Source organism: Ochotona princeps, chromosome 2 (assembly GCF_030435755.1).
Source record: "Ochotona princeps isolate mOchPri1 chromosome 2, mOchPri1.hap1, whole genome shotgun sequence".
Taxonomy (NCBI): Eukaryota; Metazoa; Chordata; class Mammalia; order Lagomorpha; family Ochotonidae; genus Ochotona; species Ochotona princeps.
Genome location: NC_080833.1, coordinates 98,516,839 through 98,537,905, shown reverse-complemented (window position 1 = coordinate 98,537,905; position 21,067 = coordinate 98,516,839). Strand labels below are relative to the sequence as shown.

Sequence of the window (21,067 nt, the reverse complement as noted above, 5' to 3'; positions counted from 1 at the left end):
CTGAACTAGTGATTATTGAAAATCAATTTTATCTGGAAGATTTTGGCAACGTGGAGCTGTCGTGTTTAGATTTGCTTAGGGTAGCCAATTGCTAAAGCAGCAGATACACAGAAACTCCATGGCTTAGTGTAAAGGTGTTCAAGGTAGAATGTCTTCAGAAGTTAACAAAGATCTCCTAGAAATCCAGCCATCATTATTAGAAGCCTAGCAGTGAAAGCATGAGCAAAAATACCTCAGCTCACTCTCTAGGCAAGACACGACCACAGTCCCCTGGATGTCAATTCATTAATTTTAATGCATCTGCAGACCCAAACATTTACAAGTTGGGTCATTTTAAGCAACCTGAACTTATTTGAGCAGCAATGATTAGACTTCTTAGTGATGAGGCTCAGCAAGTTAATCATCTGTTTGCAGTGCTGATTTCCCATAAAGGAACTGCTTCCTCTACTGGCTTCTCCACTTCCAATCCAGCTCCCTGTCTATGGACTGGGAAGGCAACAGACATTGGCCCAAGGCTTTGGGCCTCAGTACCCACGTGGAAAACCTGGAAAAAAAAAATCTCCTGGCTTCGAATCAGTTCCGCTCTGGACGTTGCAGCCATTTGGGGAGTGAACCAGCCAATCTCTCTCTTTTTCTCTCTGTAAATCTATCTTTAAAATTTTTTTTTAAAAGGGCCCAGTGGCGGGGCCTAGTGGCTAAAGTCCTCGCTTTGAACGCCCCAGGATCCCATATGGGTGCTGGTTCTAATCCTGGCAGCTCCACTTCCCATCCAGCTCCCTGCTTGTGGCCTGGGAAGGCAGTCAGGGACGGCCCAAAACTTTGGGACCCTGCACCCGTGTGGGAGACCCGGAAGAGGTTCCTGGTTCCCGGCTTCAGATCGGCACAGCACCGGCCGTTGTGGCTCATCTGGGGAGTGAATCATCGGATGGAAGATCTTCCTCTCTGTCTCTCCTCCTCTCTGTATATCTGACTTTGTAATAAAATAAATCTTTAAAAAAAATTTTTTTAAAAAAAAGAATTAAATAATTCTTAGTGATAACCTGGGACTCCTGTTAGATAATCACATGTGACTAAGCTATAGCCTATAATTTGAGATGGAATATGCTTTCATTTATTCTTCTATTCATTCAGGCATTCAGTGAGTAGCCCCTTAAAGCTTGCTATGTTTAGGTGACAGAAGGTGTGACTGAATGGGTCAATGGGAGATTTGAGTAGCAAGCTAGCAAAGGAAAAATTGTGAGCAAAACTGTGCAAAGGACCACTGGTGGTATAATCCATTCATCTGTTCAGAAATGTCTCAGCTGAGCCCACCAGAACTCCCATTCAGCTCTGCGGTTCACACACGGTGAGCAGGAACAGAACGCCCCTCCTGCTTACAAGGTGCCCTTTGGTCTCCTCAGGTAGAACACCACAGTTTGGCCACAGTTTCTCACAGCTGTAGCTCCATTAGACAGACCTAGATGTTTTCATCACTGAACTTCTTGGGTGGAAGCTGGATCCAAAGTCCAGAAACGTAAAACACTTCTCTCAGAAACAATTGCCAAACCATCTTCTCCCAACTGAGCCCCAGTCAGTGCCTCTGGTCCTTGTTTTGGCATCTGGGCAGCCACAGGGCACTTGGATTCACCACCCTGGTGTGCCAACATCTGTTCCTACCTTATCCTCGACAATGTCCTGTTATCTCGGTGGCGGTTGTACTCATTAGTGGCAACCTGGAAATCAAGTATGGCTAATGTCATAGTTGGGAGGGTCCTAGAGGGACTTGCCATTGAACTAAAGCCTGTAATGAAGCCATTATAAAAATGAGGAATTGTCACCGAAGTTAGTTATTTCAAGAGTTTTCTCTTTCTTTCTTTTCTTTCTTTTCTTTCTTTCTTTCTTTCTTTCTTTCTTTCTTTCTTTCTTTCTTTCTTTCTTTCTTTCTTTCTTTCTTTCTTTCTTTCCTAAGGATTTATTTTATTGCAAAGTCAGATATACAGACAGGAGAGACAGAGAGGAAGATCTTCTGTTGAATGATTTACTCCCCAAGTGGCCCCAATGGCTGGAGCTGAGCCTATCCGAAGCCAGGAGCCAGGAGCCAGGAGTCTCTTCTGGGCGTCTCACATGGGTGCAGGGTCCCAAGGCTTTGGGCCAGTCTTGACTGCTTTTCCAGGCCACAAGCAGGGTGCTGGATGGGAAGCGGGGCTGCCAGGATTAGAACCGGCACCCATATGGGATTGTGGCATGTTCAAGGCAAGGACTTTAGCCACTAGGCCACCATGCCAGGCCCAAGAGTTTCCTTTCTTTTTGAAAGAATAACAATCGAATTAAATGGATGTTCCATTGCTTCTGTAACTAAGCGGCACCAACCATGGAAAAAACTTGCTGCTAGCACTCTCCTTCTGCTCCTGGGTTGTGGCTAATGTGCCTTCTGTGTAAATTCCTATAGCATGAGTTGAACTAGACTTGTTCATTGCACACCAGACCATCAGTGTCCCATGACTAATTGCCCAAGCAATAGTCCAGTGCTCACAGATGAAACTTTCTTGAACTGAGGGCTTCCTAGGATTCAAAACTCCTAAACAATGAGGTGACTGCCATTTGAAGCTCAGGCCCGCAAGTGAGAGCTCAGAAAAATAGAAGTCCATGTGTAATCCAACAACTACACCTTACCCTGTTATCCAATTTTGTCAGTGACCAAAACACCCTTCACATACAAACCTGGGAGTTTGTCATATTTGTCCCCAAGGTTTACATGGATCTGCACTGCACTAGGACAGAGACAAAACGATGCTGTTTCTGAGTTGCCAGACATAGATCAGAGACTCTTTGGGCTCTACTGAAAATAGTCTTTGCGCCCAGCATGATGGTCCAATAGCTAAATCCTCACGTTGCATGTACCAGGATCCCATGTGGGCACTAGTTTGTCTTAGATGCTCTACTTCCCATCCAGCTCCCTGCTTGTGGCTTGAAAAGGCAGTGGAGGTTGGCTCAAAGCCTTGGGACCCTGCACCCTCATTGGAGACCCAGAAGAAATTCTTGGCTTCAGATCAGCGGCTATTGCAGCCACTTGGGGAGCGAACCAGCACATGAACAATCTTCCTCTCTGTATCTTTTTTTTCTAGAAATCTGCCTTTCTAATAAAAATAAATGAATCTTTTTAAAAATCAGAAAAGAAAGTAGCCTTTGCCATGTCATTTCAGCCTCTGGACTCCATCGTGCTGGGGAGACTCATGCAACCCACTGCAGATCGATCTTACAGGTCAAACAAATGGGGCTATTTGTGGAAACAGACTGCACCTAGAAAAGACTCAGTCTTAAAACCAAAAATTTATTCCATAGTTTCACATTTCTTTCCCACCATTTGGAAGTTTCATTCCTCCTGGAAAGCAGCCCAGGGGGCCTGAGCACCATCTTCCTCTGAGACAACAGCAGTTTAGGAAAAGATGGTTTCAATCCTTGAGTAGGCATTGTACAGTCCTGTTTTACATCAGTTTTGTCTCCAGGGCAAGTGTGGGCAAATAGCAGGATGCAAATTGCCTGCTGACAATACTCATGTCCAGCAGGCAGGCTAGAGTCCAGCTCTGGACCTCCCAGGTGGGGGCGGCCTACAGCCCCTCCCCCACCACAATGGGGGACTAGTAGTTGGGGCACTGTATTGCCCTTGTACCAGAAAGAAACCTGGTCAAACCCCTACATGCCTTCCTGGGCCCCAAGAGCACATTCTGCTGAAGCCAGTAGGGTGAGGGTGTTGGGTAGGAGCATTGGGTGGGAGGGGCTGAGCCAGGGGTGCCTGCCGGAACAAGACCTCTTCTGTCTCGCCATGGGTACAGCCCTCTCGCAAGGCTGACCTGTGCTGGAGGGGTTCTTCCCAGTGACCATCCTAAAACATCTGCCAGCACTGTCGGAAGCTTCCCAACACCCCTGCGCTCTAAGCTCAACGTAAGAAAAGTGATTCCACCCTTTAAGGATCATGCTTCTAGTTCAGGTCCCTCCTCTACATCTCCAAAGGCAATCGCTCAGCTCTTACTCCCAGGGACAGGCGACTGAGAGGCTGGATTCAAATGCCTGGATTGGAATCCTCTCTAATCTTCCTTTTCCTTACCTTTAAAACTGAGATAACTCCTACCTTGAAGCAATGTGGAGACTAGGCTCTGCAGATTATCCGACACACAGCATCCCAACATGTATTAGTATCTTTTCCTTCTTTATCAGACAAAATTCTGTTTTATTACAGTGACTTTAATGGGAGGAGAGAAAAAATTGTTATTTGTTACTGCACAGAGGACCACGCAAGAACTGTTCCATGGACTGAAGAAATAATTTGTCTTGTATTTATAATGGAAAATGAGGTAACAGAGTAGTTAGCTCACAGGAGTAATTTATTTTTGTTACTAGATCTGCACTACCCAAAAATACCCAAACCACATGTTAACCTTTCTCTGCTACTTTTAGTAACTGAAAGAGCTCAATTTTATGTTATATTAAGAAATATGTAGTAAGGTTTTCTGGGTAGTGATGTCTGGGCAGTGATTATCATGGAGCCTGATGTTTCTTTGTTTCTAGGTCTTCGGGGAGAGGGACGGTCAGAAGGGCCTGAAACAAGAAGCTCATGGAGGAAACACGTGTCTCGCAGACATGGCTAATCTGCAGCCTTTACTACTAGTGGAACTGAGGGAACAGGAGTCAAACAGGAGAAGGTAAAAAGAATGGCTTTAACGTAACCTCTCCCAACACAGGAGTTGTTAGGAAATGTCTCAACACAGGGGTTAGGTAGCTCCCGCACTCTGACATGGACATACTCGCACAGTCACACAAGGCAAACACCTGCCTGCCACAAACTCCAGGGAGCTATTTAACATCTGTCCTGTAGTGTGCATTAAAAAAATGTTCAAGCAGGCACCCACTTGGAGATGTGGCAGGACCCACACTGAAGATGTTGAATCAGTGACTTGATTTTGTTGGTCTCCCTGTGTGGAGAGGCAGGGTAAGCAGTTACTGTCCTAAAACGTCGGTGGCATCTCACTGGGCTGCAGGTGTCAAGAATACACTTAACACTTGAAAGTGACAAGGAGACGCAAAATGAGAGAACTGGACTGCCACCAACTCACTAACTTACAACAGTAGAGCCATCTGTGAATGAAAAAGGAGTCCTAAACTGAGGGTAATGACCAGTGAGGCCACCATCTCTCACCGGAACAATTTGTAACTTCAGTGTAAAGAATTTGCCCTCTGGAGACGTAAGGAAAGGGCAAGGGGACACACTAGTTGAGTTACAAAAAAATTGGTGGTCCAGCGGTTTCTCTCGAGCTTGCTTTAGGGATGAGGATGCATTTTGACATAATGGATAATACAAAGAGAGTAACACAATCTTACAATTCCATCCCATCCTAATGCTGCAGCTTTTTTAAACATCCAGCTCACAGGCCCTTAGAAATGTTCTGATCTTCAAAAAGACATTTGTAAATCAGAAGTTATCTACTGGTTACAACATCACTGGGGAAGACAGAACAGAGCAGACTCCTCTGAGACCACGTGTGCCATTAGCCTGCAGGCACCTTACTGTCTTTCAGAAAGAAGTCGTACTGATTCCAAGAACTGAAAGAAAAAATGCATTGTGTTCAACTGTGTGACGCAGCATTTAAAAACTCTACCGTTTTGAAAACACCATCTCCATTGTTCCCACTGCACCCATAACTCCAACTATTAAGAGGTTGAAAGAACAAAGGCTTTACAAAGAGCTTGTGTTTTATTTTGTTATTTTTCTCAAAAAGGACCCAATACAAAGTCAGCATAAAAAAAAATCAATACTCAATTTAAAACAGAAACAACAATTTCAGAAAGTCTGACATTCTCCTATGTAAAGACTGGGAGAGGGAGAAAATAAATTTTCCTTACTCTAAACCTTTCTTTACCCTGCTGGGAGTGTACACAGCAAAGCACATGAATCCAACTTTACCCCACCGGGGACGGTCACTTGAAGACAGGGCAGGCAGCAGTGTTTCAGAATGTAGAGGAACAGTGTCATTGTCACCCATCTGTGCCTACACCTGTGGTCCTTCCAACGGCACCAGCCTTGGGATAGAGGCCCTTGCCTCATCTTTACACAGTTGAGGTCTCACACAGCTTCATCATCCCTCACACGATCTTCTGAAATATTTCCTGAGAAAGACGGCATAAGGAACTTCCAGTTGAAGGTACCAAAAGGAGAAAACGCAGATTGGAAGCCCCACGGTTACACAGTAGGTATTTGTCATCAATGGGACGAAATAGTTCAACAGTTCTTTTTGCCGGTGTGCCATATGCCTGGGTTTCCCCTTCCTTCTTCTCCAACCTGTCTGAGTGGAAGGCTAACTGATGGTTCAAAAATACATTTACTTTTTTAGGTACATTCAGGTACACTGCAAACACAGTATGCCAATTCTGACTTAAGAATTGACACTCAAAACACTGTACCAATCATGGGCCACATGAAATAGTAAGAGTGAGCACACACAAATCAAGAACATTTCCATGGTGTCATCTTTGTTATACTCCAGTAACTGAATGACCTCAATATCTCAGGGTAAAGAGTCAATACTTCTTAGACCATCATGAGCTTCCCCAGGGTGGCTCCCATGCCCATGATCAGGCCAGGTGGAGAGAGGTGGGGAAGCCCACTGCATTGCCCTCAGCTGCCTATCAGACTAGAGCTGAGATGAATCACTTCAGACCTGAAGATGGGCTCCCTCTGCCACCTGCCTCTCCCTTCTCTCCACCTGACTGACCACAAATAGCAGTGTGCACCCCAGGAGCTAAACAAGCCCCTTTCTGGGTAGTTCAGTGGCCAAAGCTATGAGCTACACAGTGATGCTGGTCAAAAAACACTGGGCCTAAATAGCAGTGGTTGCCAGTGTGTTGGGCATTGCCTGGTCTCCATTGGCAGGGCAGCTTGGTGTGAGCTTTGAGGGGTCTTCTCTCCCCCAGGAATGCAAAGGGCCCCCAAGGTGCACCTGCCAGTGAGTACACTGGTGTCACAGTGTTAATCTTACCTTGGGTGATGGGCAGCGGTGGGTGGGATTGAGCATTCCAGGGCAATCCAGCAGCTCCACTCTCCTGCCATATACCTAGTAGGCATCCCACACCTTGCTGGGAAGCAACCTGGGGAACCAGCCCAGGCTGTGCCAAGAGCTGGAGGGTACATATGGAAAACAGGTCCCAGGCAGCTCTGCAGGGCTGAGCCTGCATGGCCAGTGCTGCCTGGCGGGTGGGGCAGAGCAGTGCGTACTGGGTAGGGTGGGGTGGAGGGAGAATTCCAAGGCTGGGAAAGGCCTAGCTGCTTCAGGCCAGGAGAGGAGCAGGGTTCAGAAATAGGGCAGGTAGATTTTTCTTTTGGTGGGAGCAGGCGCCCTCAAAGCAAAGGCTGAACAGCTGTAAACTGAAGAGTGTACATTTTCTGCTGGGATCTTTCTCTGAGGAATCGAAGGCAACAAAGGACAAAGACGAGACAGACATCTCCCAAACCACCCACGGCTTCCGCAGGGGATGCGGTACTGGACGGGTTACACACACAGACACACAGGTCGGTGTGTAGGGCCTGGATTCCTGAAACAGAAGAACAATGTACCCCCCTGGCAGCCTCAGAGCCGGGGAACGTGGGACTGGTCGGGAGCAGGGGCTGGGTCGTAAGGCGAGGCTCCCAGAATGCAGCGGCTCCACTTTGGTTATAGCTGTCCAGGCGCTCCAGGGAACGGCTTCTTAAGAAGTTTTGTCTGGCAAAGTCAACACAGTCAGTTTCCTCAGGGCCGACCTCCCTGCTTCCTTCCAAATAAAGTGCAGATGGTCAAGGAGACTGGCCCAGCACCTGCCAGCTTCAGTCAACAACGCAGAGTGAAACACAAACAAAACAGACAGCCCTCTGTATACATATACATACATAGATAGAGATCTCTCCATATTTTTTCTTCTTTTTATAAAGCCACAAATATAGAACTCTCAAACAGATGTCTCTGACTGTAAGCGTAGGACAAATTTATGTGATTTGGGGTCCACGAACTCTTCAGAGAGCACAATGAATGGGATTTTCTTCACATTGACAACGAGGCTGAAGTCCAAGCACTTAAGGACGAATACGATCCCATCCCGTAACCCGTTGGTCACAGCCTCATCACTGACCAGTCGCCACTGCGTCGAGAGCCAGCGGTCCTTGTCGTATTGCAGGGTGGGGCCAGCACTGAGGTACCGCTCCAGGAAGGCCTGCAGGCAGAACAGAAGGGCAGTTAGGGAGGAAACGGCCCCTCACAGGCTGAGGCCTCCAGGGGCCACTTTCTTGCTGCTAGGGAAAAAAACACCCCAATTACCAATTAGACAAGACCTCAGACAAGAGTCCAGCCCATCTCACCAAATTCCTGTCAGATCCTCACAAGGAGGTCATCTTGGGGAATCCCCTGAATGGGGGCATATGCCCACATGGCAAGGGTGCATGCTTAGGCTGGTCATCTGTCATAGTGGTCAACACTTGCACCCCACCCAAGTGCCTGGGTTTGAATCCATGGTCCATTCTTGATCCTTGATCCCCCTGCTAATGTGCACCCGCGGAGGCAGAAGGTGATGGCTCAGGTGGTTGGTTCCTTTCACCCATGTGGGAGACCTGGTGGACAAATCCACAATTACGTGCTCCGTCTTTGCCTTTCCATGCACAAAGTGGGGGCATTCTCTGTTACATCGCCCAAAGGACCTGCCCTATCTGTAAGTAGGGATGACAGCACAACAGGAGCCATGGGGCTGCATGAGTGAGCACCCCCCATAGTACCCCCTAGTGCAGGGAGCACCATCAGTGTGAGGCAAGGCAGGGAAGCTGGAGCCAGGGTCTACCGAGAGTCATCACCAACTCCACACCCCACCCCAAGGGCCCACAGCACTATGTTCCTCCTAAGAGCTGTGTTGGGTTAGTTTAGTTTCCAAATTCAAACTTCCACTAAGGAGCACTCCATGTGAATCAAATCACATGAACACACTGACTCAGCTGTGATAACAGGAAGGAGGAGACAACGTAACAGCGCAGGGCTCTCCCAGCTCCCAGGCTGAGGCCGAGGGCAGGTTCAATGGCAGCTTCTTCAGCCACACATCACCCTTACGTATGACTGCTCATCTGCCAGGCGGTTCTTCCAGGACAGAAAGTAGGGCTGTTCCCATCCCTCTCACATACAGTTAGCTCTTAGGAATCATAAGAAACAATTTCAACAGTTAGAGAAATAAAAATGTATTAAAAAAAATCACAACTTTTCTGTCATGTTGATAACTAAAGAAATGCAATTTTAAATAATACCAATAAAAATAAAATCTGGGGCTGGAGTCATGGCATGGTAGGTTAAGCCTCTGCATACAGTCTCCCAAATGGATGCTGGATCAAGTCCCAGATGCTCCACTTCCAATCCAGCTCCCTGCTAATGTGCTTGGGAAAGCAGAAAAAGATGACTGAAGTGCTTGGGTCCCTGCATCTGTGTGGGAGACCCAGAAGAAGCTCCTAGAGCTTGGCTTTAGACTGGCTAAGTTCTGGCTGTTGCAACCATTTGGGGAGTGAACCAGCAGACTTCTCTCTCTCTCTTCCCCCCCCCCTCTGCAAATCTGCTTTCAAATTAAAATAAAGTCTTAAAAAATACAATTTTCAGGGGAAATCCCAGAGCCTATGGAATTTTACCATAAAGTAAAAATGAAATAGAGGGAAAAAAAGATGCTCAGCTCCAGAAAAAAAAAAATACAATTTTCCTCCTTTCAGAGGAACAATGATGCCAAACAGTGAGTAGCATGGAATTCTGCCAAGCAGGTGGGGATGCCAGAGGCAAAAGGAGAAAGGAGGAGGCTTCCTGGCCACCTGACAGAATCTTTAACTTGGGGCTAGGTGCTCCTCTAGTGAAATGAATCCCCCAGAGACCTGCACAAGTCCATGTCTTACAACGCAGCTATCGACATGGAGAAAGGGGCTGGCGTTGTGGGGCAGTGGGTCCCACGGAGTGCTGGTGGAGTCCCAGCTGTTCCATTTGCGATCCAGCCCCAGGCTATTGCACCTCAGAAAGGCTGGGGAAGATGGCCCAAGTGCTTGGGTCCTTGCATTGCATGTGGGAGATGTGGCTGGAGTTCCAGGCTCCTGGCTTCAGCTTGGCCCAGCCCAGCCTTTGTGGCCCTGTAAGGAGTGAACCAATAGATGGAAGCTCTCTTTCTTTCTCTCTCTGTAACTCTGCCTTTCAAATAAACTGATCTTTGAAGCACACACACACACACACAGGGAATGAGTCAGACTTGCATAAATTAAACCTGCATGTACTCAAACAGAAAGACAGCCAGAGGAGAGAAAGGTTTAACTGAACAAAGCAAGTGGCCTCCTGCCCAAATATTTACCGACCAACCCTCGCACTTACCTACACAGTTATCTGAACGTTATGACCCATGTCTTCCTGTTTTCCATTCCATTCCATTCTCTCTCTCTCTCTCTCTCTCTCTCTCTCACACACACACACACACACACACACACACACACACACACAGGAAATACAGCAGGTCCTTCTCAGTAGCAACTGTTTAGGGGATGACAATTGCACTTCCCTTTACTTTTCCCCTTATACTTAGAATATTTGGATTTTTCCAAGGATTATCCAGTACTTTTAATTCAGAAGAGTAGTCTTTAAATAAAATACAAACAAACAAAAATGAACCAGAAAGCGACCAGGAAACTAAAAGTTTTCAAAGAAAAGGGTAACTCTTACTCCATCTGGTGCATGTCGTTATTGGCAGCTGTGGTATCCCCATTCTGCCTTTTGTAACTTCCTAGTCTAATGAAGATATCTCCATGTTTCAGTAAGTGACAGACCACAGTGTATAAGCACTGCTCTATTTTAAATTGAGGCACAGTTTGGACTTTTTACAGATTAGTTTGTGAAGAACACTCCAAAGTATATTCGTGTATGCCTGTGATTGTGCTAAATCCTTGACCTACGAGATGGCTTAGGGAGTGAAGGAATTGGGAGAGCCTTCTGCTCTCTTCAGGCTGTAAGTGACTGGCAGTGTAACAGCAGGACACCCGGGAGAACTGTGCAGGGGGGCACTGGGGCTTTATTCTACACAGGACCACCACATGTCACACATGCCCAACATGTCAAGCCCACAGACGCTCTACCATGTGACTTATTTATGTGCCATATTTATGTTCGCTTTGGTATGACAGTCCCAGTAGGGAGAGATGACTATGGGCCCATGTGCTAACAGAAGAAATGAGTGCACAGTGACTTGTGCACAGTTACAAACCAGTGCAGTGGGTGGGGGGCAGGGTCTGAATGCAAGTCTTCTGCTCTCCTCTCACTCTACAGCACCCACCTCCCCGTCTGTGGTTTTGCTTTCAAGGGTTTCAGCCACCCTTTGTTGCTGTGGTCTGAAAATACGAATTGGAAAATTTTTAAAACAAACAAGTCTTAAGGCTTACCCTGTACACCATTGTGAGTAGCGTGACGAACTTGGCGCCGTCCCTTCGGCCCCACCCAGGAGGTGAGTCATTGCTTTTTCCAGCATATCCACTGCATAGCTACCTCCCCCCACATTACCCACTCTGCAGTACAGGCTATCAGGCCAGCCACCAAGGCATCGATATACTGTCATAACTGTTGTTAATCTCTTAGTGTGGCTAATTTATCAGTTAAACTTTACTGTATTTTATGTAAAGGAAAAACACACTGTATAAATTGTTCAGTACCATCTGCCTTTTCAGGCATCCCTGGGGGATCTTGGACTGCAGCTCCCTCACATAATGGGGACCTATTTTATCATATTTTGCCTCCTTGGCCATGACCCTCTATTGGATACATGTACCATCCCTTAGTGTGCCAGTATCATGGCCCAAGACCAATTTCACAGCATAAAAAAAAGCCTAAGTGATGGTATTATCTCTACCACCCATCATGACAACAGTTAGACCTTTTTAGTTCCCAGAAAGACCACTCAGGGATGGAATTAGTATCGTCCCCAACATACAGCCAAGCCAAGGCACAAGGCCACTAAGCTGCTTGCCCAAGGAGACACCAGGTTATTGAGAAAGAAACTGGGTTAACATGAGTCAGCTCAGCTCCAGGGCCCACAGTGACTCCCTGTCCTACACTGTCTCTTAAGTGAACAGTCTTCCTTCTGCAAATTTCTAGAGGTCTTTGAAGGGCACATTGAGCAAACAGGTGCCAAAGATCATGGAAGCTGAGTGAGACAGGTCAGCTTGCATCACTCTGTGATCTAGAGATGGCTTTGACCTCACCATTCCCTACAAGTCCTGACCATGCGCAACAGGCCGAGCTGGGCAGTGAGTGGGGGGCGGGTAGCACACCTTGGGGGTCATGCTGTTGGCGATGCAGAAGGCCAGGTGCTGCAGAATGCTCTCCATGCTGTGGTAGTGCTGCTGCCGCGTGGTGCGCAGGTACTTCTGCAGAGCCCTGGCCATGGAGGGAAAGATGGCCTGTGCAGCCTCCCTGGGGTCCATCACCTCGCCTGGGGCTTTTTGCTGCTCCTCGGCCTGTAGACGCTGGATGTGGATGAAGGCCTCTTCCACCGCGACCACCAGCCTGGAAGACGACGCAGTGCAATCATCGGCACACTGCCTGCCATGAAGGCAGAGCAGAGCTACCTGGGCCTGCCTAAGCACACTGCTCCCAGGCTAAGCCACCCACCAGTGACTGGGAGGAAAGGGGATTAGGTAGGGGCAGGGACAAAGGCCATGGTGAAGAGCACCCTATGTGATGGGGCCACCAAGAGAAGCATGAGGCCGGGAGATGACTTTTCCATATTGCTGCTAGGGAAACTTGTTTCTACCCTTTTTGGTATCTCTACAATGAATGGTCTCAAGTCCAGAACCTCCCGCTTAAAAAGGCTCTGTACACACTGGGAGGGAATACATGTGAACAGAAAAGCTGTGAAGAACCAGAACAAAACCCCCGGATCCAGCCCAAAACCCAGCCACATCTGGGAAGCAGAGAAAACAGCACACACAGCGGGAACCACCTGCATCTCCTTCGGCCAACACCAGCGGTCTTCAGAAAATTAATGCAAGGATTGGCTGCCTAGCCTCACAATTAACAGGCCTGTGTCCCACCTAGGAGTGTCTATGTTTAATTCCCGGCTTGGGCTCTTGACTCAAGCATCCCACAAATGTGGACCATGGGAGACAGGGGTGGTGGCTCATGGAATTGGGTTCCTGCCACCCACGTGGGAGACCTGGAGTATCCAGCTCCTGATTCATGCCTTCCCCCACCCCACGGATGTCATCGAGAGAGGGAACCAAGCAGATGGGGAGCCCCTTTCTCTGTATCTCTCAGATGAAATAATTGCTAAAACATCAAAAAAGTTCATGGAAAATACATATTATAAAAAAACGATGCACAGATTTCAAAAATTTTTTGGCGACAACATAAACATACCTTTCACTTTTCAGGAACTTATAGGAATGCCTGTCGACAACCAGGTCTGGAAATCCAGGTAGACCTAGGCGTGCATGGCACAGGATACAATGCAAATTCTTCGGCCCCGTCTTTTGCTTTGATTTTTAATGTGCACTCAGTTATTTGAAAGGCAGAGTTTGAGAGGGAGAGACATACGGTGTGTGTCTACTGCTCACCTCCCAAATGGCCACAACAGCCAGGGCTGAGCCACGTCAAAGCCAAGAGCCTGGAACTCTAGCCGGGTCTCCCACATGGGTGTCAGGGCCTAAGCACTTGAGTCATCTTCCGCTGCTTCCCAAGTGCATGAGCAAAGAGGTGCATGGGAATTAGGATAGCTGGGTCTCAACCAGCACTCACTTTGGCTGCTGGTGCAGCGGTCAATGGCTGGACCTTTGTGTTGCAACACACTCCCCAAGGCCTCATCTTTCTAACTTTTGCAGAAGCGGCCAGCACCTCTGCCCAGTATCTGCTCTGCTTTCCCAGCAAGGCATGGTCACAGCCTCATGTGGATTCAATCCCTACTGGGAAGCTAAGCTCTTTGTAAACCAGCACACCAGCCTCCAAATGCGAGGTGCTGGCGTAGAGGACACGCACCTCGCTCTCCGCTTCTTCACCCGCCGCTCATGCTCCGCCTCTTCATAGTACAGTTCGTTGTGGCTAGAGTCTCGCCGCCGGGCAGCAGCGGCAATCATGGCCCGTGACTGCCCGCTGGCATTGTTGCTGGGGCCTTTGAAGAAAGGATGGCAGAAAAAGTAATTTTAACACCACGGGGCAGGGGCTTCGAACAGAAAACAGCAACATGGTGCCCCCAGCCCGAATAAAGCCCATGCACAAATCCTAGCTCTGACTTCCCAGGCTGTGTCCCCTGGCTTCACATTCCCTGTGACCAGGGCATGGGAGCAGGGACACCTCTGTAACCCATACCTGACCAGCAGAAATAAGAAAGAACTCGGAAGGCATTCAGAAACACCCCTGGACAAGTAGGATGCCTATGCGAAGTGTCGCCCAGAGTGTGTGAAGATGTCACTTACCATCTGTCACGTAAAGTTTCGGTTTGGCCACTTGGGCAGCTGTGTGTCACATTTCGGCCACCAGACAACAAGAGAGAAATGAGAGGGATGGGAGAACAGGGACAGAGAAAAAGAAAGTCACGGGACATGAGGCATAGGTCACACACAGGAAGACAAGCTGAGGCCAGGACATGGTGGCAGCCCTCAGTCCCATGGGGAGCACCCAGCTGGTACACAGGGACCTGGTAGCTTTGTCTCATGCCCAGTACAGCAAGGCAGGTTCGTACCCTTTATCCCAGGAGACCCAATGGGCTGTGGCTTGGGTTGCCCAGAGAGGATCTTGGCTCAGTTTTCAGATCACACAAGACTTTGATCAATTCTCCAAGACTCACCAGGAAGTGCATACAGTGCCCACCAGTTACTGATGGGGAGGCAGACTGCCACTGTAAACTGACCCCTGGATAAATCACTTAACCTGCTGACAACATGATGCCCTTCGAGGGTTTGCAAAGCTCTTGCTCTGACCCAAGGTGCCTGGCAAGAAATGCCACGGTGTCCTGTGTCTGACACGTAATCACCTGATAGCCTGAAACGCGGCTGGGACATCCACAGTTTGCCCTCTGGCCTCCTGCCACACACTCCATGCCAGCTCGGCCAGGGCTGAGAAGGGCCTGAGTATCTCACCAGCCACCGAGACTACTGAGATTGTTGGTCTTGCTGCATTTGGGCATCTGGGTAGCTTTCTGAGTCTTGGGTGATTTATCCAAAAGGCAGCCCTTTGTTTCCCAATAGCTTTCAGTACAAGGTACTCCCAGAAGGAGGCATGAAACACACACCACCGCTGTCTCCATTCAATCTCCAAATGAATGAACTATCCAGGGATATAAACAGCAAAGCAATGTTCCTTCAACAGAGTGTCTGCACCAAGGAGGAGGGGAAGGGAGGAAGTAGGACGGAAGACAAGAAGAGAGAGAGGGATGGAGCGATAGAGGGAGGAAGAGAAGCAGGGAGAAAAGGAAGGAAACAGGGAGAAAGGAAAGGAAGAAGGTAGAGAAGGAAAAGGGGAAAAGGAGGAAAAGAGGGAGGGAGGGAGGAAGAGAGGAATGGAAGGAGGGAGAAAAAGAGGGAAAGAAAGAAAGAGGAAAGGAGGGAGGGAGACAGAGAGGAGGATGAACCAGCTGTTCTGACAGCAGAGGCACAGAGAAAGGAGAAACAAACACACCGTGAACTCTAAGCCCCGTGCCACACAACTGTGCCCACTCAGCACGCTGCCACTTGCATCTCAAGGCACATACCATCCACGTTGTAGACTTTCAGCCCGGCCATGTGCTTGGCTGCTCGGAATTTGGAAGCGGTCAGGAGGTTGGGGTTATAGATGGTGAAATCTTTGTAGTAATTTTCTAGCACCACCAGAGCTGCTCGCTGGATGCTAGGAGAAAGGGGGCAGAATCAATGCCATGGGCTTTCATGAAGTTGGCAGGTCTTGTGGGGGAAAACCACCTTTTCAAATCAGGTCATGTCACAAAACACGAAGGACAACCTCAGGTAGGCATCTGGCAGGTCCCACCACACTTCCTATCCCCTGAGTGAGAATTCAAAGGCCGAGTCCTGCTGGTCTCTGGCTTGGGGCCTCTCCCAGGCCATCACTGGTCACATACCACCAGGGACCAACAGTTGAAAGAGGCAGAAGTTCCAACTTGCTTGGGTTACCAGGGAGGAAAATGGGGATCCCCAAGAGAGCATTTACTGATGTTTCAACGTTTTCTCCCCTGAGCAGCTTACCCACCACAGGTGTTCCAGATGCTGTGCAGATATCCATCCTGCACTTTCCCCTACCTTACTAGTACTTTGTTAAGGAGCTCAGCTAAGAAGGCTTATGGATCACACACAAAGCACCAGGATGGGGCTGGCTCTGCTTCTTAAGATGAACACATAGCATTCCTGGGCTGCCAAAGAGGCTCGGAAATACTAGGGCAATGCAGCCCCTGACCTGTAAGCTGGAGGGTTTGTCAACCATCCCTTCCAGCACCACCCACCTCCAACCCCCGCTTCCCAGGAAGCCATGCTCTTCGAGTTTGACATACAGTGTGAGAACAACCCTGCAGTTAGCCAGCCAAGCTCACTGACAGCCACGGCAATGTTTTCTAAGTTGCATCCCTAGCCACATCTTAGTGATCTGCATTTGGCCGGTACCTAATAACAATTCCAGATGGGTGCAGCATCACCTCGCTTGTGGAACGTAAGAGTCTAACACTTCTCAGAACAAGCCACACACAGTCTGAAAGCCTTAGCCATTTACTCAACGTCCTGTCTTAGAGAACAGGAATCTACCTAGCACTAAAAGCACAACAAAGATAGGAGGGACTTCTCCTTGGTCAGCATGAGGGACATAAAATACATGATGGTGAGCCGCTGGCACCTGGCACAGGTGGGTCTGAGGGAAGTGCCTGGCACAGCATGGGGTCCAGGCGCTGCTGCCCTGTGAAGGGGTCTAAGTGCTGTGAGTGTGTGTGTGTGCGTGCGCATGTGTGTGTGTGTGTGTCAGGGGTGGGGTCCTCACAGATCTTTGTGACATGCTCTTGAGACCTGACCCTGGGTCCCCAGTTCCTCCTGGTCCCTCTTTCTGCAGCTTCTCAGGAGAGAAGCAACTGTTCTCATTATTTCTCCCAGCCCCTCTGCCCCCTCTCAGTGCCCCCACGCCATCTACCACCTGCTCATGTACAGCTCTTCTGGAGTCTCCAGGCTGTTCTGAAGCTGGAAGCCCCTCCACAGAGCCAGCCTCAGGTGCGCACAGGTGCACTGCAGTCTAGACTCTTTTACCCCACACTCCTTGCTGGACACAGATACCTCCTGTACTTGGATGCTGGCAGCAAATTACATCCCTGATCAGAAATAAAAAATTAAAGGGTGGGGGGGTCCCATGGTGGCACAGCTACGCATACCACATGAGCACCAGTTCGGGTACCAGCTGCTCCACTTCTGATCCAGTACCCTGCTAACCCATCTAGGAAAGCAGCTGAAGCTGGCCCAAGTGTTTGGGCCCCTGCACCCACGCAGGAGCCCTAGATGGAGTTCCTGGCTCCTAGCTTTGGCCTGGGCCTGCCTTGGCTGTTGCAGCCATCTAGGCAGTAAAGCAGTGGATGAAAAAAAAAATCTCTCTAACTTTGCCTTTCAAATAAAATAAATGATGAAAAAGGACATTAAAAGATCATTTTTAGAGGTCTACCTCAGATCCAAGGTCAGAGTAAAATGTTCTCACGCTTGCTGGTTTTTGCTGCTGTGGTCAGCCGGCTCACGGGGAGCAGTCCAGAGGTTCCCACTCACCACACCGGGACAGGTGAGGGCCCTAGGCTACCTGCATAAGGAGCTTCTGCCCAAGTCGGATCAAGCAGGGCTCCCAGCTCCCTATCCTCCAGGTTCAGGGCCCTGGGCAGACTCTGCCCCAGGTAGGGTACGGCCGAACCCACCTGACAGCAGGGTCCTAGGAGCCCCCTGGGGGAGAAGTGCCCATGGATGGTATCGGTGCTGTCAGATAGGAGCCCCCGATGGACCCACCAAGGCCTAAGTCCCTTACCTTGGGAAAAAAAAACAAGGGGAGGAAGGCAGGTGGGTACGGGCCCTCCTCTTCCTCAGGGCATCGTCCCCCTTGGCACAGGCCTGGTGTAAAACAAGCGGCACGAGCCTGGCCAGCCTCCCAGACTGACAACTAAGGCTGGGCCTGAAGGGCTCTTGGGCCAAGTTTATACATACCACAGAGAGCTGTGCACTCTCTCGCTGCAGAAAAGGCCCTGCTGGATGCCATGTCAGCGGGAAATGATTTCCAGAGAACTCAGGCAGACCCGTGAGCCCCTCTGGGATCTTCTAGATGAGACCCACAAGGCACCATTCCACAGTGAGTTACAGAGACTGAACTGCGACCCATCGGCTTGCGACTCGCTGAGGACTTGGGACACGGAGGTCAGGCCACCACGCTGTGTTGTGGATGTCACCACGGGAGGACATGGATTCCCACGTCATTCCAGCTGCTGTGCCCAGGGCACTGGCTGATGGCACAGCCCATAAGGCCAGGGTGCAGGGAGCACTGGTCCCTCAGCCGGCACTGGGGCTCAGAACTCTCTTTGTCTTTGATGCTCTGCACCCTCCAAATAGGAGCCATGCAGGGCCACCACAGGACTGACTCCTTCCAGAAGCCTTTTGTCCACATTCCAGTCCCAGTGGCTCCTCCCCTAAGGCTCAGCAGTCCCAGATACCCCGCCCTCCTCAGGATTTGGGACATCCTCCGGGGGTGTAGCACCTTCCAACTTGTTCATCAGCAAGCCTCCATGCACGGAGACGCCTCCTTTGATTTTGTCACAGGTGTACAACATTTATGGCCCAACTTGCCCAGATGGTCTAGGCTCCCCAGTATATACTTCATAAATGCATGAAATTTCCTCAAACACAAACAAGCAAGTCCTTCAGTGAATCCCAGTTTCCACATCAGATCATCTCTGGGGAAGAACGGAGGGTAGAAAATCCAGGGAGTAAGCAACTTGCTAGCCCTCGCTTCATTGTCCTAATTCGGAAACAAAAGGCAGAGCGATGTGGCTAGACAGTCCTTATGCGGGAAGGAACGTGGAGTCCGAGGAGCAGATGGATACATGAACCACCAAAACTCTGTGGCAAGAGAGTGATCTCAGAGTTCCAGGAATACTGCAGGCTTATACACTTGCCACCCACTTACAGGGAAATGCACCTTCACAGACCACAGATGTGTGGAACTGACACACCGAGATATGCCTCATTACAACAGACCTACACATAAAAACATGCTTACAGGGGCCAGCACCATGGTACAGTGGGCTAAGCCTTCCCCTGTGGCAATGGTATCCCATATGGGCACCATTTTAGGTCCCAGATGTTCCACTTCCAATCTGCTTATGGCTTCCCTGCTTATGGCTTCGGAATACAGTAGAGAATAGCCTAAATGCTTGGGCCTCTGCATCCATGTGGGAGACCCAGAGGGAACTCCAGGTTCCTGGCTTTTGATCTGCTTCTTGCTTTGTAAATCTGCCTTTCAGATAAAAATAACACAAATCTTAAAAAATACACACTTTCAGGGACAGGCAAGGTGGCACAGTAGGTTAAGATGTTTCTGGGGATACCTGCATCCTATGTAAGAGTGTCAGGGATGGAGGTCGATCCACTTCCAATCAACCTCCCTGTTGATGCACCTGGGAAAGCAGAGGAAGATGGTGCACAAATGCTGGGACCCTGCCTCCCCTGCTGGGAGACCCGGATGAAATCTCTGGTTCCTAGCTTTGCTTTGCCTAGCCCTGCTGTTGCAGCCACTTGGAAAGTGAACTTCTGCTTTTGAAATAAAAAAGATAACCTTTAAAAATTTCATGCCAACCACAGAAATCTGTATGCAAATGAAACACAGCTAATGGAATATGCAGATTTGGAAGAAGTTGCTGTCACTCTGGGGAAAGGGATCTTCTCAACTGTGCACAGGTCGGAGCTGGGCCAAACTGGAACGCACACGAACAGGTCAGAAATGCAGCAACACAAGAGATGAGAGAGTCGACAGCCACACTTGAATTCAAAACCCTCTACTGATCATGTTGCTGTGCTGGTCTGTTTTCTCTGCAGGACAAAGAGGGTGGAATGTGAAAGGCTGTTGTTGCCTTTTGTGTCTATTCAACCACAAAGACATTTCCAGTGTCCTTGCTGCCTGTTACACAACTGCCATGGCAACAGTGCCCAGGGCCTCTCACTTGCGCTTGCCTCCTAAGCAGACGTCGGCAGAAGCACCTGGAAACACAGGTCAAATTTTTAGCTCATAAAAATCTGAAAGATGAACTCTGAAGGAAATAAACAGTACAAAGCTATACTTTCCATCGCCACCCCCCTGTTCTATGCCAGTCTGTAATGACACATAAAGGCTAGGCCAGGAAGCAAGCTCAATCTGGCTAGGGCAGGCTTCGGTCCCAGCCACAATGCCCAGCTTTGCCATTCTTCTTTGATTTTGAGCCCACTATTCATTTCTCTAAACCTTAGGCTGCACACTTGCAGGTCGGCAATAAAACCACAGGGAATCCACACTGAACCATGACAAGTAGGGCTCTTAAACATTCGATAGTATGGAACATATTCCCAAAAGGCTACTGTGATGAGGGTGGCAAGCCTGAGGATGGAGGCAGTGAGGCAGACATTCTACGGGACCGAGGCGAAAGCACCAAGTGTACCAGGTGCTGGTCATGGCCAGCCTCTCCTTGAGGCGTTTGTCTCACAAGTTTAAACATTAATGCAGATGCTTCTGAGTCCTGGAACTCTGCAAAACTTCAAAGTGAGCCGAGTAGTTAAGATGAGAAAAATATGAGACATTGCAGTTCACCTTCCACTTCCAGCTTCCCAAGGAGTTGCCTGCCTTGTTGAGATTTCTGCTGAACATTAAATCAGATAATGCAGGCTAATGGAAAGATTGATTTACTTGAAAGGCAGAGTTTCAAGTGAGAGATGAGAGAGACAGATCTTTATCTGCTGGTTCACTCTACAAATGGGTGGATGCAGTGGCTATGGCGAGGCCAGGATGAAGCTCTGGGGGCCCAGAGCTCCATCTGGGTCTTCCACACAGGTAGCAAGGGCCCA

The 21,067-nt window shown here is 49.0% G+C and overlaps 1 protein-coding gene across 2 annotated transcripts in view; it reads right to left on the bottom strand.

Moving 5' to 3' along the window:
• Window positions 1-7,904: 7,904 nt before the first annotated feature.
• Window positions 7,905-21,067, bottom strand: part of VANGL1 (VANGL planar cell polarity protein 1) — a 45,855-nt gene continuing 32,692 nt past the window's right edge. For both annotated transcript variants that reach the window (XM_004581877.3, XM_058660100.1), the window contains 4 exons: window positions 15,733-15,866; window positions 14,022-14,154; window positions 12,320-12,554; window positions 7,905-8,214 (listed from right to left, as the gene is read on the bottom strand). In XM_004581877.3, coding sequence (XP_004581934.2) covers window positions 7,954-8,214; window positions 12,320-12,554; window positions 14,022-14,154; window positions 15,733-15,866 — 763 coding nt within the window. In that variant the 3' untranslated portion in view covers window positions 7,905-7,953. The remainder of the gene's footprint in view (window positions 8,215-12,319; window positions 12,555-14,021; window positions 14,155-15,732; window positions 15,867-21,067) is intronic.